At 39.1% G+C, this 19552-nt stretch overlaps 1 protein-coding gene across 1 annotated transcript in view; it reads right to left on the bottom strand.

The window, feature by feature from the left end:
- RNF150 (ring finger protein 150) overlaps positions 1-18359 on the bottom strand; it is a 55027-nt gene extending 36668 nt beyond the window's left edge. The window contains exons 1-3 of the mRNA XM_042469684.1: positions 17931-18359; positions 17182-17302; positions 5254-5504 (exon numbers count right to left, since the gene is read on the bottom strand). Of these exons, the coding sequence (XP_042325618.1) occupies positions 5254-5504; positions 17182-17302; positions 17931-18359 (801 nt within the window). The remainder of the gene's footprint in view (positions 1-5253; positions 5505-17181; positions 17303-17930) is intronic.
- Between the last annotated feature and the right edge of the window lie 1193 nt (positions 18360-19552).

Raw genomic sequence — 19552 nt, 5'->3', positions numbered from 1 at the left:
GCTAGTAATACAGTGAGTCCACTGTCTCGGCAGACTAGCCGTCTAGTCTGGACTGGAGCTCCTGTGGACTGCCCTGCCCCATATTAGCCAATGGTGGTTGTCATGGGTGCTGCATGCTTGTCAGTGCCCACTGACTAATATGGGCTTGAGGTCCTGTGGTTTTCACATCTGTGGGGTGGACCACATCCCCATGACTGAGAGATCAATTCTAACAGAAGGGTGTAAAAGTTAGCTAAAAACGTATTTTCCATGCTTCCCCCTCTCATTTTAAAATCTACCTATATGATTTATGCAATCTGAATTGAACTCTGAAGGTTAACATCTCTAAACACCATGAGTAACTATTAGATCCAGTGTTTTAATTTAAAGTCTTTTTTGTGCTTTCATTTTGACTTGCAAAGGGTTTGTCAACAGCATGTTCAGAAAATTGCTTCAAAGTTTGATTTTTTCAAAGGAATATTTCAAAGTAATTCGAACAGGGGTTTTTTATTTGCTTGGCTCTTACTATTTGATTTGAATTTATTATTGCATATATCTGATACTAAAATGCTTAATGACTGCAACTGATGTTTGTTATTTTTTATTTTCTATCAATTCTGGATATGGATACCGTAATTCCTTTTTCTCTCAGAGAATATCTAGGGGGCATTATCAAGGCTGCCATTTCTTCTGATAACCAATCTTAACAGTATTGAGAAAGAATATAATTGTAAGGATTTATGAAAAAGATTAAAATGCAATTGGGAACATATCCTGTGCAGTAAAAGGCACTAATTGGCAGAGCTCACATGTGTATAACTATATCTACAAAGATAAAAGCTAGTATAGTCTAGTGGCTAGAGTTTTGGATTCGAACTCAGGAGACCAGGATTTGAATATACACTCGGCGTCGGCCATGAAACCCAATGGATGACCTTGGGCAAGTCACTCCCCCTCCTCAGTTTTAGAGGAAATAAAGGGGAAACCTCCATAAGTGACTTAAAAGCAAAGAATAATAATATATATGCAGGTACAGTACTTCAATTCAAGCTCATCAGTAAATGCTTGGAGATGTCGGCTAGTTCCAGTGATGCACCAACATTGGGAGTGGAACAAGTATGGACACATCCCTACTCCTCTCCCCACATTGTCAGTACAGTATATGTGTGAAGGAGGGACAGTTTGCACAAGATTCCAGTGGCCGGCCATTAGAAGAAGTGAATATAAGGATACTAGGCTGAAGAAGTGAATACATGTAAACTTAAATTTCAGAGAAAGCAGGCTTTTATCAGATTTAATTGCAGACAGTTTTGAAATTGAGCAACCATATGAGGAGGCTTGCTTAGTGCTGTTACTTTTCAGTCTCCAATGAAGACCTTTTCTTTAATTTCAGTCATTTAAGGATTTCAAGCTTTAGTCACACATTTGTTATTCCCTTCTCAGATGCAGATTGGTTTATGGTTGTCTTGGGAAATTTTTCAGAGAGTGTGACAGACCCTAGAAAATTAAGCCCAGTAGAGCTTTATTCTCTGAGATATTACATTACATCCTGTGAGAGACATGAAGAGGCCTGGCCTGTTTTTGGAGGAGGACATAATGGAGTCACACACTGCAATAGAGAATGTTTGTTTTTTCCCTCTTTCAAAGTCAATCAAAATTTACATATATACATATAAGTTGTCCATGCACGCAAAATGACCTAAGGGAATCATCTGCATGTTGTTTATGGATTACAGACCAGCATCCAATATGTGTCCCATTATTTGCAGAACTGTTTCTGTGGACCCCCTCCCACCTGTAGCTTCTGCTGTACACTTAAAAAAAATCCCTACAAATCTGCTTCTAATGTATTGGGTGGGTGGGGGGGACTCAGAGCAGGCTTTTAGTGTCACAGAGGACACTAAAGGAAGCACCCAAATTCTGATGCCACAACTCATTTAACTTAGGGTCAACTGGTACTTTTGGCTGTTACCATAAAGAATGAACTATTCCACCTGCATAAACATCCTTAGCCTGGGAAACTGTATAAGCATTCAAGAAGCAGGGCTGAATTTGCTTTTTTTTTTTTGCATTTGGGGAAATGATCTTTTTGCTTTTAGGCATATAAGGGATTTTTAGGCATTTAGAATTTTTATTCCTAGACATAATACTGAAACATTGCTACTTAAATTTGCATCTGATGAAGTGGACTACAATCCATGGAATCCTATGGTAGAAATGTCTTCTATTTACATAGTCTCAAAAGTACTACTATATTCTTTTATATTTTGTTATGCCAGTGGTTTCCAACCTTTTCTATGCCTCACACCCCTAGGAAATGTTTGATTAATGTTCACACCCTCTACAAAAGTAATATCCCATTTGAAGATGGAAAAAATCCAATTTCTAAATTTTGAACCAGATTGAACTACATATAATACTGTGGATGAACAAATTGAACTGAAAAAAGTGCATAAAACTTAACATTAACTTAGAGCATAAAAATGCAAGTCTAAACTGAGTAATTAGAATCTAATTTATTCAGTAAAAAATGAGTGATGACTTGTGACTCGTTACCAATGGCATCACTAGTGCTGGTGTCACCCAGTGTGGTAACTCATGGTGTCATCCCCGCCATCAGAATTGTCACGCTTTCATTGCTTCACTTTGCTGCATCCCTGTACTGGCACTGGGCATTTATATGCAGGTACAAAGATGCACATTTTCCCCACTAAGTCGGAGTATCCTAGCTTCTTTTTGCTCTGTTTTTTAGTCCCGGAGTGTGGCTTCATTTCAGTTTCCAAGTGCTATGGAGACATATGTGTCATATAAATGCTCCTGCCTCCCAAGCGGCTGGAAGACACTTTACTTTGCCCATCTGTTTCCCCCTCTAGTGTGGTTGGGTGAAAAGTGACACAGAAAAAAAAAACTGTAACATAAGCCAACACACCAGAATGAAGCTGTTGCATTAGGTGTCCTCTCTGGGCTAGCCTCTCCTCAGAAACAACCTAATACCACATGTTAGTAGTAATGTGTTTAAACAGATATACAAACTGGATTGTGAGGATCTCAAGATTTATATATGGATGCTTCAAATAGTATGGTTAACCATAAAGAAAGTATTCCTAGCGATGACCCAAAGGCTGAAAGAGATGAAACAAAAACCTCAGGGGGGAAAAGAAAGATGGAGTAGTTGTGTTGCTAGGAGTTTCTTCAGTGGAGTAAATGCTACTCCCCTTTTATTACTTGCTTCATTTTCTACCTGCTTTTTTCATACACTTTTCTGCCTTTATAATAAACCCCACATTTTCTTTATCTCACTGTCATTTGCTACTTGCTATGAACTTTGAATTGGCTCTGTTCACATGGGCCATTTGGAATTTCCAGTTCCAATTTCCCAACCTGAAAACGAGAAAGAAATGTATGAGGCAGACAGGGACATAAGGAATAGTTATGCGAAAAAAGTGTGTCAGAAAAAAAATGCAGGATGGAACTATGAGAAGATACCTGTTATTTAGTAATGATCTCAATAAATGGCTAATTTTTAAACAGTGAGTACATTTTCAGAAGAACCAGGAGAAAACGAAACAAGCATGGATTTGAAACTGAATGGATTTGGCTACAATTATAAGCTAACCATGTCCCTTTAGCCAAGAGTAAAATACTTTTCCTTTATGTTGAGCATCATGTGACTGCAGTGACAGCTTCTGGGTATCATGCCTTCATATCACTCTGAAACAGGAGAACTTTCTTCAGAATAAAAATGAATGCAAACATATTTTTAGCCACATCTGACACTTAACACATTCAATGCAGCAACTGTCAAAAGGTACACACTGTTCTTATTCTCTTGACTGCTCCACTGAAGGTGAAAAATGCCTCCCTACAAGCAGACACTTGCCTATCATCAGAGTGTAGAGCTACACAGGACTGTAGTCACATTTGGAAAAACCAATGACTACAAATAAAAGATATTTGCCTCAGATGCTGCTGCCGAATAACCTCAGGAGACCGTGCTGGAGGAAAGGCCACAACTTTATTAAGCAAACCAATAGTAGGGTTGGCACAAAGCATGAGGTCAGGATCTGCGAAATCAAACAACCCCACGTTTGTCTGATTAACCACAACCTGGCACCCACCAGGCATTGGGATGAGCTAGGGGCTAAGGAACACCGTATGACCGCATCTCTGCCATGCGTTCACATATTCGCTAAGCCCCTAGTCACCGGGAGGCGCTCTCACGTTATGGCCCCCGCAATGGCCATACGCCTGCCCTATTCGCCCCCGGGTCCCGACTGACTCCCAAACCAGAGCTCCGTAGCCCTGGTACCACACCGTGCAGATCCTGGCCTATGCTGCCGCCCCAAAGTTGTGACAAAAAAACCCCAAACCCAAGCGGTGGGTGGGTGGGAGAAGGCTCAGCTCCTCCTCCCTTCCTGCTTGGCTCCTAACCATCCGGAGCCAAGCGCCGACTGAGGGCCAGGGCTGGCAGCACGGCCTATATAGGCCTAAGCCCCGCCCTCAGTACCACCTGACCAGGAGACTCCTCCTCCAGGGCAGCTGAACCAATCATCTGCCCTGGAGGACCGGAACTCCTGGTCACTGAGCCCAGCTCCCAGAGCGTCACGGGGCGGAAGGGCCTCCCTTTCGCCCCACGCACCAATAGGGAGCTGGGGCAAGCCCCAGAGCATTCTGGGGCTTGTAGTCGTTGGCTGCGTCTAGCGGCAAAGCGGTCAGCCCGCCGAGTCGGGCAACCGCTTTTAAGTGTAGATATGATTTTTGAGAAGTCTGCAGTCTAGAAGTCACACACCTAATGAAAATGTTTTAGGAAGTCACGATATCTTCTGCCTGCTTTGAAGTGTATGAGCCTCTTGTATTTGCTTTAAGACTGACTGCATATATTAATGTTTCAATTAACTTACAAATACAATACACATATTAGTAAATTGGCTGCTTATAGCCTTAACATGAACAATATTTTGTAATTGTGTTCACTTTTTACACAGCCATTTGTGCATTTAGCATCTCTTTATATATTGCACCAGTTGTTTCCTAATTGTTTGTTGGGAAAATATATGAAATTTTTTACAGTGCTATGCTGTATGAATTCTTTCTTTTTGTTTTGAGGGTATGCTAGTGAACTCCTCCCTTTCTCTTTTTATAATACTTTCTTCTTAATAAAAATCAGTTTCATTTACACCCCAATTCATCTTGAAAGGATGGAACAATTAGGATATAAACTTTTTAAAAGAAATCAAGAGAGGCAGATCACCATCCATATGGAAAGCTACTCACCTGGTTTCTGTCTCTGGCATTTGCATATCTGAACCTCTGAATATAGTAGAAGACCAGCCATGCCAATGAGATGATCATCAGCACAATGAAAGAGATGGAGACAAACACCACGGAGGTACGGCTAACATACTTCTGCAGGTTTCGGGTTCCAATTGTTATGTGCATCATCACAGTAATATTGCGCTCCAGCAGACTCACAATCTCTTTCCCCTTTGGTTCAGGGATCATTATTGCTACCACATCGTCTATACCTGTCAGATTGAAAATCAAGAAAAAAATAATTGTTAAATACACACACACAATTTTAGTTTCATCTGGAAAGACTTATACCATTTGTACAGTACTGTAAAGCAGAGAGGATAGAAGAAATTTGGTCTTGATCCAATCTATTATATTTCAATGGTAAAAAGCTCAACAAAGTAGAATATGCATGTAAGGCTATGAACAGAAAGAAAATTGCAACAAATATATCTGTCAAGATGTCAAGTCAAATGTTTCCTAAAAAGAAGGGCCACACATTAAGTTAATCACTGCCTTCTTCAAATGCAATGGTATTTTATTTTAAAGCTTATGAGTATCAAGGCCTCATCCTGGTGGGACATATCTGGATGGGAAACCAAACAACTGCTTAACATTACCACAGCCTTTCTTCTTATTTCTCTTCTTGGATTCACCCCTTCCTGTGCTAGAAAAATCAAAATAACATTGTCTGTCTAGACACATCAGGTTACTGGAGACACAAAAATCCTGCATTTGTATAACATTTCTAGTCTAAAATTGCATTTATATAACATTTCTAGTCTGATTCAGGCTCATAGAAGACAATGAGTGCGTATATGGTATATTAGGTCCAGGTTACCTACGGGATTGCCTCATCCTGTATAATCATCCCCATACACTCAGGTCCTTTGGAGGACATCTACTTCGACTGGTTAGTACTAGACTGGCAACTGTCACCCTGAACACATTTTCTTCACCTGCCCCTATGTTGCGGAGATTTGACAGCTAAATATGCTGTCTGAATTTAAAGATATTAAAGACCTATTTCTTACAGCAGGCCTGCACAGTTGATTTTAAATTATGAATTTTAAATTAGGCTATTTTAATTTATACTGGATGGTTTTAATGGGTCTGTGCTTATGTGTTTTAACAATGGTCTTACAGTGTTTAAATGATTTTATGTGTTTTAATCTGTGTTGTAATCTGGGGAGAGGAGTAAGAAATACATGATGATGATGACGACGACGACGACTACTAGATCATCTGTAGCTGTTGACTGTCCAGTTCACATTTCCCTCTTTGGAGCAGCTAATCCTCTCTTCCAATATATACCTTTGGCTAGAAAAGAATTCTCCTGTTTTTGATGACTAGGGACCAGTCGAAATTAGAGAGTCAATATAGTGCAGTTCTTAGACAGTAGACATGTAGATTAGACATCGGAGATCTAGGTTCTATTTCCAGATGATCAGTAATGGTAATTTAACTTCTAGTCTTTTTCTCACAGATAGCTAGTGATATGAATATAAATATATTGCACTACCATAACACATTTTCTGGAACATAAAATCTATGCAATCTATGTACCTATAGCTTCAACTGTAGCAGAAGTCTGAAACATACAGCCCACACACCCCTTCCTACCAAATCTTAATCCATGAGCAGAAAGGGTAGACATCACTGTTTTTCTACATAAACAATTTTCTTGGTAACTGCACAACTTGTTATGATGGTAGATTGTGTCCCCGGAAGCCTCCAGGAAGCATGTTCCACCTTATAAACAAGGTGTATGGTCTTCCTGTGGCTGATATATGGATTTGAAGAAAGTAGCAGCTTCTTTCTGACACAAATTGAGCAATAACAGCAAAATATTTTTTAACCTTTAAACAAAAGCATGTCTCTTGTGTGACAACAATGATGCCAGGAAAATCTACAGCACTCTCTGGTACCACTGAGGGTCGGGTCCACCAAGAAGGCACTGGGAGGCTGTATACATTCTCCTGCTCCCATGTTGTGAACAGTAGATGGCAAATCAAGCTGGATGCACATTGTACACTGCGGATGGTAAAGCGGGAGTGCGGGAAACGTTATATTCTAGAACAGATATCAATACTCATAGGAAGTGATATCAACAACTTCCTAAATTGTTTGTCTTATGTCTAACAGATATGAAATCTCATTAATCTCCAGACTTGGATTAAACCCAAAATCCAAATGAAAGGAAAGAAAAATTAAACAAAGGCCTATGCTTACATTCCATCCCTTATTAAAATGTTTGTCAGCTTCAAGATTCAATTACATTACATACAGAAAGGAACAGCTTGTGGGAAGCCTATTTGAACAGCAGGAGATGGAAGAATGACTAACAGCTCATGAGTGCCAAGCTACATTCATATCTGACTGCTAGTATTTAAAGTTATTATTTAGGATCAAACAGTATGGAAGTGTTGCGAGCATGCAAAACATCTAAATGTAAATCATGCCTTGCAATTGCTATGTCTTCAGCTGCAACTCTCAGCTCACTTCAGTACTTACATTGTTCTTTCCCTTATTCTATTTCTGGATGAAATTAATGCAGAATTTGCTATGAATTTTTAAGCAGCTGACAAGATGAATCACACTGAATCATGAACCAAAGGTGTTAAAACAGCAATGAATGGGTAGACTTTGCAATTGTCTTTTCCCTAAACATTTGATCCTTCCTTTTTACTTTATTATTTAACAATTAGAAGGAGATTTTCCAAAGCTTAGCGCAAGGAATGGCATCATCTATATCTGTTCACTTCCTGAGAAACATTTACCTAACTTTGTGTATGAGCTAAAAGATGAGACAGGTCTGTTACAGACTGCCAAAATAAAGCTGCTTCGAGTCTCTTTGGAGGTATGCTATTTAAATGATGCATGGGTCCTAAGAATCTGGAAGCTGCACCAAAGCTGCTTTATTTTGGCAGTCTATAACAGGCCACAGTCACTTTTAGCTGGCCTATGGTCTTCAAGGTTGGATTATCCAGCATAGGGCTGCCTAGGTATTTGTCTGAACCTATCAGGATTCTAAGTGAGTAAAGGTTAGGGGTCCTGCAAACTGGAAAGGCCCCCTATATTCCCTACATACCTACACCCTCCCCCACCTCTCCACAACTAGAGAGAAGTTTGGAAGGGACATTCTTATTCAGGATTAATCAGACAAGAGCAGAATGTATTTATTTATTTACTTACTTAAGTCCTGTACAGTTTGGCACTTTGTCCGGCCTGTGGATGGAGTCAGGGCTCAGCATCCTGACGACGCTTGCCCTAACTCTGCCCCAAGGCGCTATGATGGTACACACCACTCCAGACGGCATGCGCCCTCATGATGCATCTCCGGCACTGCGTCCAAATGATGCAGCGGCAAAGGGGTGCCATAGACCCACGACCCCTTAGGGGCAATCCATATATCCCCTTAATTACTAGATGTATATCCCATCTCTCTCCCAAAATGGAATTCAAGGCAGCTTACGATAATTGTAAAAAGATAGAATGTTGCTTAATGTTGTACTGTTTTAAATTGTATTGTTTTTAAATTTCCTATTAGACGCTTTGAGTCTCTATGTTGGGAGTAAGGCGGGATATAAGAAAATAAAATAAAAATAAAAATAGTAATAATAGAACCAAAACATTAGAAAAGTTAAAAAATAATTGTAATATTTACTATCAAAACATAACAACTGAAAACACAACATAGTTAAAACCATTTTAAGAAAGTAAAAAACATTAAATCATTAAAAACAGTACACCAATTACACACACACACACACACACACACACACACACACACACACACAACATAAGTAAAATTCACAGATCTGCCTTAATAAAAATTTCTTCAGCTGCCAGCAAGATGAGACTTCCCATGGAAGAGAGTTCCATGGTTTGGAATTACACACACCAATTGTGTGCAATTGGAGTTCCACAGTCTGGTAGTAGCCACAGAGAAGGCTCTCTCCCAAGTCCTCACCATCTACTCCTGAGAAAGGAATGGGACTGAGAGAAAACCCTCCCCTGCTGATCTTAACATTTGGGAAATATGGTTCTTCAAATGCAAGTCATTTAAGGCTTTAAAGGTCATATAACCAGCACCTTGAGTTCTGCCCAGAAACAGACTGGTAGCTAGGGCAAGCCTGACCACAACCTTTTGGATCTGCTGAAGTTTCTGAACAATTTCCAAAGGCAGCCCCAAGTACAGTGCATTACAGTAGTCCAAACAGGATGAAATCAAGGCATATGTCACCATAGCCAGATCTGACCTCTCAAGGGACAGGAGCAGCTGGTGTACGAGTTTTAACTGTGCAAATGCATTTCTGGCCACAGCCAAAACCTGGGCATCCAGGCTCTGATCCCATTCAGTGTACAGTGGTACCCCGGGATACGAATTGATCGCGTTACGAAATTTCCAGGATACGAAAAAGTTAGATTGGAAAAAACTGTTCCGGGTTATGATATTTTTTTCGGGTTACGAAATTTTTTTCGGCGCGAAATTCAAACGCAAAGCGCGGCTAGCGGCTTTCCAGCGCTAATGGAAAGCCTTTTCGGGTTGCGAAATTACTCGGGTTACGAACGGAGCGGCGGAACGAATTAATTTCGTAACCCGAGGGACTACTGTACTGTGGGATCTTTCTTTATCAGTGTTTCTTGTTGCATGAGGTACTGTACTTCCATGTGTAGAATTGTGCCTTCAGATTTCCCTATCCAATGGGGACAGATCAAGAAGTGTAAGGGAAGGGTAACACTTCAACTGTCCCTTGATGTACTGAAAGTGCTTACAGAGTCAAGAAAACACTTGAAACTCAGGGATCATGTCACTCCCCTGTTGAAAGAGATGCATTGGCTACTGGTCATTTCCAGGTAGAATTCAAGGTGCTAGTTTTGACCTTTAAAGCCCTAAATAGCTTGGGTCCAGACTATCTGAAGGATTGTATCTTCCTATACAAGACAGCCTGAGCATTAAGATTGGCAGGAGAGGGCTTTCTCTCAACCCCACCACCTTCGCAGGTGCGGTTGGTAAGGACTTGGGAGAGAGCCTTCTCTCTGGCTGCTCCCAGACTGTGGCCAAAGGAGGTCAGGTCGGTCCTCTCTCTGCTCTCTTTCTGGTGGCAGCTGCAGACCTTTTTATTTAGGCAGGCTTTGGTGGCTGAATTTTACATGTGCTGCTTTTAACCATGTTTTAACTTTTGTTTTAATCTTAATAATGTTTAATATATTTTTTAACTTTTGTAAATTAAAGCCTACTTCTGTCTTTTTAGTGTATTTTCAGGATTTTAATTTTTTTGTAATGGCCTCCCCTTCACTTTTTTCATTCAGCAATGCTGTCTACGGAGTGTTTTCATGAAAATCATCTCCATCTACTTTAGTTCTTTTATTAAGATCAGTAGTTAGCACTATGTTTATTGATATTACTTCTGTGACAAAATTTTGTCCCATTTCAGCTAGTTGGCTAATATTAAGCCCTATGGAAATCAATGATACAGTTTTTTTTAGGAGAAATGCAAGTCCTCTTCCTGCCCCATCCCAAAATGGGAACTCTGGTCACCATGAACTTCAACTACATTATGCCCCAAATACATAAGGGCATCTCTACTTTATTGCATACACAGGGCACACATAAATAATAATAAATATGTGTGTGATCCCAAAATATTGTAGTTATAAAAAGCTGTAAGAATTTATTTAAAAACATTAAAATGGGGAAAAATTGAAGGTCTAACTAGCCTTACATGGTTTAGCAGCTTGTTTTGCTAATGGTCTGTTAATTCTTGATTAAGCATCTGAATGAAATGTGATATTCTGACACACAGAGGAGTAACATTTATTTCTTGAAAATGCCAACTATCTGACATCAGAAGATGATTTAACTGAATTATTAAGTAGCAGCCTGCTCTAAATCATTCTCAGGGTTAACTGAAACCAGCTTTGCAAGGAAGGTCATATACGCTACTTGCCAACTTGCCTACGTGTAGCTCTGTTAGTCATTTGTGGCATACTGCCCAACTAAAACATGAAGAAATGGATATGCCTTTCTTTATTTATTTTGAAATGCATTTTGATTACACCTTTACACCATTTTGGGTTTTAAAGTCACTAATACCTCAGCTTGAAAACCAATATAAAACAAAACTGAGATGTATGGCCTTGAAACCTAGGCATATTAAAAAGCAAAGACAAGCTGATAGAAAATATAACCAAGAAAATCAGTGGCCTAAATCTACTTGTTAGTTCCAACTACAGAAGACCCACTGAATCTATCAAACTTCCTTAAGTACTGACTTTTAGCTGAAAGTAACAACTGCAGCAGCTATAATGGGGGTTGCGTTACACTGGTGGAGGATCTGTCAGAGAAAATGGCAGTGGTACCATGATTAACCAACATCGCAGCTTGAAGAAACAATGTGCAATACCTAATGCCCAATGTTTTACAGATGAAAAGAGGCATGCATGTAGCTGGGAAAGGAGTGTGGTCAAGATGGAAAAAGTTATTACTGAGGAAGAATACACAATTTAGGAAAACCTGCAGCAGAATGCCTTTGCCTGAGCTTACTGGGAAGGGCAAAATTCTGCCTCCTCCTCTCCTCTTCCCCCTCCTGAATTAAGTGAATGCAAACTTCTTTTGTATTTTGAATTTAGTTTGCACCTATGAAAGTAAGCTGAGGTGGGAGGAAAGAGAAACTGGGATGTTTTAAAAGCAGCTGAAAACACTGAACAACAGAGGATTGTGACTGTCCCTGCTAAATTAGGACTGTTTACGGGTGTCACAATAGTGGATATTTAGTTGTATATGGCCTGAATTGTATAACTAATCCCAACTAGAAGTAACCAAATCAATCAAAAATATTTACTTGCATTTTGATTCACCATTCAACAAGTAACACAGCAAGTCTACCCTAGTTGGAATTAACCAACATGATTCTGACCACTGTGTTTCAAAATGGGAAGCATCAGCCTAGGCTTGGTGTGAGAATGAGGATATAAACTTTATGCAGTTTCAACAAACCCTCTTTTGACAGTTAAACATCTATGGAAAAGACAAGAAAATAGGTAGGAAGTTGTTCTGACTTATTTTCAGGCAGGCCTGCAATCCAGTTTTTGTGAATTTCAGATTCTATCTTGAAGTCTTGGTCCTTACATAATACTGTAGAAATGAACAACCATGAAATAATACAAAGAGTACTCAAGAGTGGCCATATTTTCTTTTAAATTTGTATTTTAAACATAAACAATACCAAAAAATAGTACTATTATCAAAATCAATGTAACACCAACAATCACTGTTTCATATTGCCCCTGAAATGTTAGCAAACCACTCTTCCTCTCTAAAGAGACTTTTCTCATTTTTAAATGATGATGATGGTGGTGGCAACTCTGTCCCCTCCCCTACCATTTTCAATTCCTGTGTCGGTTTATTGTCTGTACAAAGAATTAATTGGTGTAAGACAACACATCCCTATGCAATATTTTTTTTAAAAAAAGAGAGATAATGTCTTGTTGAAAATGCTAATGCAGATGATGATTCCATCCTTTGGCCATGAATGACACTCCATGGCAGAAGCATAATAATTTAACAGGATAATTAAAGATAGCTGAGCACTCCTCTCTTTCAATCTCTCTTTCTGTCTTATACTCCGGTCATGTAATAGCTAGTACTGTAATTAATTTGAAGCAATTAAAATGAGAATCTTCTGTTTAGATATTAGTTGAAAACCATGGACCTTCAGTGAACCTGGCTGAATGCTCATTAGGATGCTTTTCAAAATGCAGACCATACACAGACAAGACACTGTTCCTAAAGATTCTTCCAATAAAGCACAAACTAAGGCAGCATTTATCATTGTACAGAGAGGCCAAGAAATTTCTTCCTGTGTTGCTGTAATCAATGTCAGTCATGCCAGAGCCCCCAAAGAGCTTTCTTTAATTGTATGCAGACACTGCAGCAAACAGACTGTAGAGTGAAAATTACCAGTGGATGACTTCTATTTTATGGCCAGCTCTCCCTAATAAGGATTTTCAGTCCATCAGTTGGCAGGAGAGCTTAATAATATTAGATAACTTATGATATCTTTTATTTATTTTTGTTAGATTAAAAAAGCCATTAAACATCTACAGCTCCACCAGACAAAACTAAAAGCTTTCCATATGCTGCTTCTTTGGCCTTTGAAAACACTTTATTTCTCAAATGCTGGCAGATTACTCTGAGTATTTCTCTAATGACCATGAATATTGCATATATTCATTTGGAAACTCACATGTGGCTTTAATGAAACAATTTAACTGAATTTTACTTAGAGCTTAAACTTTTAGACTCTGCTATAATCTTGCAAATCCCTCTAGAATTTCACTTCAGTCTCTGAAAATACAGTAAGACTTCTCACAATATTAGCCACAGTTAGGTGAGTTACCATGGAAGACCCTTTCAGTACAGTTCCTTTTTGCCCTGGTCACCCAGTTCCTACCATAAACTCCAACAATAATATGCCTAGTGAAATACAGGATGTAAGGAGAATCTTCAGCCCCCCCCCCCCCCAGCCAAAAATGTATGGCATGCCTGATAATAAATGCATCTGTCTATAGCAGTGATGGGAATAATAATAAATAAATGATAAATACTTAGTGTTTCCATTTACTCTGATTTGTTTCCATGTACACCTTGTACACTCGTTATTTAAAATCTTATAAATGGAACATTGCAGCTAATTTTAAAATGTAGTGAGATTTCTGAATATAAGGAGTATTTTAAAAAAAAGCCATACGGATGAGGAGAAATAATCAACTTTTCTTTAAAGAAATAAACATTGGCTTCCGAACATTCTGGATGTTTCTCAGTATTTTCAGCTAAACATTTCTATCGTTATCTTGGCTATATCTCCAGGCATACATTGTTACCTATTAGCCCTGTGAAATAGCTGTCTGGTATAAAAGAATCTTGTCTACATGTTGGTAGCAATAGCAGTTTAAAATGTGCCTTGGCCAAAGTCACAAGTTAAAACAAATGTCTGCTAGCAAAGTGAAAGGAAGTGAGCATTATCTACAGGTATCATACTGAGCCTGTCAGTTATCTACTAGGCCAGGCAATGCAGTGATTAGAACAAAAATGCCTACTGTTCAGCACTTGATCTTTCAGAGAAATGGCTGGTTTCATTTAATAGAAAGCTTTGGACTAAATTTTGTTCAGCACAGTGATGGCAATACTTGATATACATTTGCAAGCTGGAAGAAGACGGATAACAATATTTATTTGAGAAGGGGAAAAGTGTCTTGCCCTTAGACATGAGAAAAAGCAGCAAGAACAAAATGCCTGATAGTTCCAAAACACATGTCTCTAAGCAACACCCGCTTTTAAAACCATAGCAAAGAATGGGGGGGGGGGGAGCATTTCTTTTCATTGAAAGTTATGTTCTAGGGAGAATCACAATCAACAGAAAGCAAATTAAGCATTTCAACAAGAAGCAATCCAGTGTGCATTATTTTCATTCTGGTTTTATTCTCTGTTTGTAAGCCAACAGAAGACTTTGGTGGTGGGCCAGTGATATGGGAATGCATTCTGCATGATTTTCAACCTGTTTTCAGTCATAGCCCTGAGAGAAAAGCTGTAGTATAAAACATGCAGAGAACTGTTTGAGAGTAAGCTATGAGCAGAATATGCCACAGCAGAACAACTGTGCAGGACCAGAAAAAAATACATTAAAAAGAAGGGCCAGCCAGACTACACTTTTTTTAAGAACAAAGAGAAGAATCTAAGCTGCTCTTTATTGGTCTCCTCTTTCCTTCCTTTTCTATGACTGCATTACACTTATTGCCTGATTTGTGCTAAGGGAATAATATTGGGTCAGAATGAAAACAGAATGTGGGCAGAGTTGTTTACAAGACTATAATCAATATTTGCCCTGTGAGCAAGTCAATTTTGAACTGTAAAAACTGCAGACTTCTTAAACCATATCAATTGATCCAGCAGAAATTTTTAAAAGGAGAACAAAGATTTAGATTTCCTGGGTTATCACTTGTTTGATATGATTTTATGCAGGTTTGAGCCCATAGAGGCACCACCGTTACGTGCAAGGGGTGGCGCTTCCTGACACGCCTTGCCCCTCACACGTAACGAGTGTGTCAAAATGGCGGCACCACATACAGATAGGCACCGCCATTTTGACGTCGTGGACGCATAGCGTCCGGACATCGCACACCAGAAGTGGCACCGCGAGTGTGTGCCTCGCGGCGCCACTTCCAGGGCCCAGGAAGAAGCACCATTTTGGCGCTTCTTTCTTGCTGCGCCCGGGAACCGCGCAGTTTGGCTGCTGCGGTTCCTGGATGCAGCAACTGGCAGCGGCGCGAGACCACCCATTTTGGGCGGTCTGTAATGCGCCTTATACAGAGGTCTAAAACATTTTGGTAGAAAGCCAGTACATAAAGATGATAATTTTCTCCACATTTTGGAGCAATGTGTAGCCCACATAAGACAACCCTAAAACATAACATAACTATACCTCGTTACGTCTACATGTGATTCACATTTGTTTAATACTGGTAGCTAGATGCTTAAATGGCATGAAACAAACTTTTAAATTATTTTTTCTTTAATTTCACTTTGTGTATAGCATGAGTGCTTCTACAGGACCTTGTGCTGTTCTATTCCTTCTGGCAATAGCAACCTTGAAGTAATTCTGCATTTCCCTTAGAGAAAATGATTCCAATGTCTAATTAGCAACTGTGTTGTAGTTCTCCAATGGTAAATCACACAGTGATGGTCGATGATAACCTTTCTCCATCACAACACTGTCCCTTGCAGCATTTTCATTTATCCTTGGGCATAAACTTGTACACACTTGTTGGTGGTATGCATCAAGGGTACAGAAATAAAAGGAGCAGCATTTTTGAAACTGTAGCATTGGGAAAGAATGCTCACATCTTTACATGTTGGGACTTTTTTTGACAGTAATGTGGCTGCTATAATACATAATTCATGAATTCAGCTAGAATCAAGCATGCTTTTGAGTTATTGTAAACTGGGATTTGCACATTTTTGGAAAGTAATTTTGGCAAACTGTTGGGGCTTTATCTCAGTTTGCTATTCTTGTCCAAAAATGAGAACACAACAGTGGAACCTGACAACTCTGAATTTTGTTTCGGTTTTGGTCAGGAAATCAGGTTTAAAATAAGAAACAAATCTTAAACCAACTCTTAAGGGTGAAAACCCACACTTAAATTGCACAGAGAAAATGCTAACAGATGGATAAGCCCCATGAATGCCAAAACAGCTGACACAGAAGACAAGCATCACAAGACAGATGCATTCCTTCTAAAAAAAATCATTAGAAAAATAGTTTCTAGAATACAATTTTCTTGAAGAATACAGTACACCAAGTGTGAGTGCCTCATGCTTCTTTAAATATTAGGGTTTTTTTCAACTAACTGTCTCTACAGTACATAGTTCCCTGTGCATTTGCTGCTGCTTCCATTTATTACATTAGGAACAAATTTAATAAAGTAAAGAATATGGAAAATTCCCATAGAACATTGTTCCCTTTAGTGCAATATTCTCTACACTTGTTAGCAACAGCTCTACAGAGTTTCAGACAAGCACCTTTACCAGGCATACTTAGAGAAGTCAGAGATCAAAACTTGGCCTTTCATACACAAAGTATGTGCTTTTACTAGAGCATAGCCAGGTTTCCCACTCAATCCAAGGTTATTCAGGATTTGTCCTCAGGATTTTTGACCCCTAAGAAAGAAACATATTGCAGCTAGTCCATATGTCTATAAATGTATTACTGTATTATGATTTAAAATATCCTCTTAAATTATTTTGTACAATACACCTTTTGAATGTTTTGTTAAGACCTTCAAAGCAAAGTATCCAGCAATGTAAAAAAAACAAAAACAAGTCTTCCCACACACAGGTCAATATACCATCCTTTACAGCTTTTCTGTATTTCTCATCCTCTAGAAATATTTCTTTTATTTCTGTACAAGAGGGTGTTCCTAGCTTATAATAACCATCTCTATGTAAATTGGATGGGAACATTTCTGCCTACAATATAGTAACAGCATAATCACTCTACACACATAGCACTATAATCCTATATTCAGATGTACCGCACACTGACTTTACTGGATCTCACTCCCTAGTAAATGAGTTCAGTATTGCAGCCTAAATAATCATTTTCATCTGAGTAAAATTTGGAAAGAAAATAGTGTGTGTCAGTTTGGAAAGAGTCCTTAATAGTAATAATGGATTACTAGTCGTTATAGAGATTACAGTACTGTATTACATTCTTATAGTGCTGCTATTCTACTTCTACTGCTCCGGCTGCTTTCTATAACATCCTGGGGATTGTAGTGAGGCCTAAGAGCTCTCTGGCTGAGAGTTCTAAATGCCTTTCCCTAAACTGCAAATCCCAGAATGCCACAGGAGGCAACCAGTGTAGTAAAGGTGGAATAGCAGCACTGTAACAGTGTAATGTGGTAATCTCCTATGTCAGCCAGGTAATCTTGTCTAATGGAAAGTTTGCAACAGGACCTTTTCCCCAATCACTATCTACAACAAGCACATAAAGAAATGCCACGCAAGCAAAGGTCTTGTCTGCACTAACCAGGGTTATTCTGGGAGCAGCCTGGAGTATGCTGGCCCCAGAGTTGCCCTGACTTCCCTCAATTACCTTAGCCCTCCGTTCTGATATAGGGCAGCTGTTTGCATGGGTGTTCCATTGTACAGCCCAGCATGGCCACCACTGCAGCAAGTCATTCATTTCTAAGTTCAGAACAATGTACCTAGCCTCAATCACATGTCTGGATGACGATTCTGACCTCAGAACAAAATGACTCATGGTGGCAGCAGCTACACCATATGACACAGTGGGATGTCCATGCGAACAGCCATCCAGCATCAGAATGGAGAGGTCTGGATCTTCTGGTAAGATCCAGAACAACTGGGGACTTTTCAAAATCCATTGTGAGAGGATATACTCCAGGTCTGGTGCTGAACAGTCCAGATATCGCCTGGTCTGTTCATGCCAGACTCTGGGATTTGGCCCTGTGTCATCTGGTCTCCCCTCTGAGAGGCTGGTTTCTTTGGCCAGTACAAACATGGTTTTGTTTTATATATTACTATAATATCAGCACTTCTGGGTTTGTTTAAAATCAAAATCATTCCATTGGCCCTGATCCATGTGCCAAACCAAGTGAAGCAGAGAGAGCAATTTTATATGAAACTGGAGAAGCCGCTTCAGTTTTTAGCCCACTTGGATTGGCTCCTCAGAGGTAACAATTTCACCTCAGTAACACAAGTACTTGGGCCTCTGAAAAGACAGAAAAAATACAGGGGAGAAAAAGCACAAAGAATTGTATCACTTAAAGAATAAAAAATTTAAAAAATAAAGCACAAGAAATTTTCTCACTTAAAATCACATATTTGACTTCTCCTCTGCTTTCCTACAAGTGAAAGCTAACATGACAGGGAAAGAGGTTTTACCTTGTGACACATGGTAACATTATAACATGTACAAAACACCCAGACTGTGAATCCTATGTCTTTCCTTAGCATTTCATTCTGGTTCAAACATGCCAATCTGCCTGACTGATTTTAGATAGACAGCACCTAGCACTATCAATCATGAGCTGTATAACTATCCATTGTTTATAACTACAATATATACATGTGCATTGTGGAAATTCTCCTTTACAGATTTTCTGTAAAGACAGATGTAATGGAGAAAAACAGGAGCTGAACCATACAAATAGATCTCAACCTCCCCATTTAAATTCACAATAAAAGCCTGATCTGAAAACACATTTAGTATCAAAAACATGAAGCCTTTTCTCTCTTATTCTCCAAAATTTGTTAGCATAATATGAAATGATTAAGCACAAGTAGGAGCAAAATCTATAATGAAACAGTAGCAGAGGGAAAACACAATTCCTGTTATCTATTGCTTCTATTTGCAGACAAACATTTAAGAATTTATTCTCATAAAACTAATTTGAAACTTACTAAAAGATAAGGAAAAGATAAGGCAAAGCAAATGCACTTATGTATGAAAATCAAATAAATATTCAAAAGTTACAAAAGATACTTATGTGGCAAAGGAAGGAGGCCAAGTTAGAGAACTACATTTTAACCACAAGATGGTCTTGTCTTCAATAAAAACTTTCTTGAAACCTTGCTGTTCCATGCCCTTGAGGAAGATGTGAGCACACAAATCAACAGCACATTTGTTCATGCTAAGAGAGGGAGGCCAAGTTTGAGATTATTTTTGATGATCCTTAACAAGAAGTGGAGTCC

The sequence above is a fragment of the Sceloporus undulatus genome, chromosome 5 (genome assembly GCF_019175285.1).
Source record: "Sceloporus undulatus isolate JIND9_A2432 ecotype Alabama chromosome 5, SceUnd_v1.1, whole genome shotgun sequence".
NCBI classification, from domain to species: domain Eukaryota; kingdom Metazoa; phylum Chordata; class Lepidosauria; order Squamata; family Phrynosomatidae; genus Sceloporus; species Sceloporus undulatus.
Note: the sequence above shows the minus strand (reverse complement) of the source record. Positions and strands in the feature narration are given on the sequence as shown.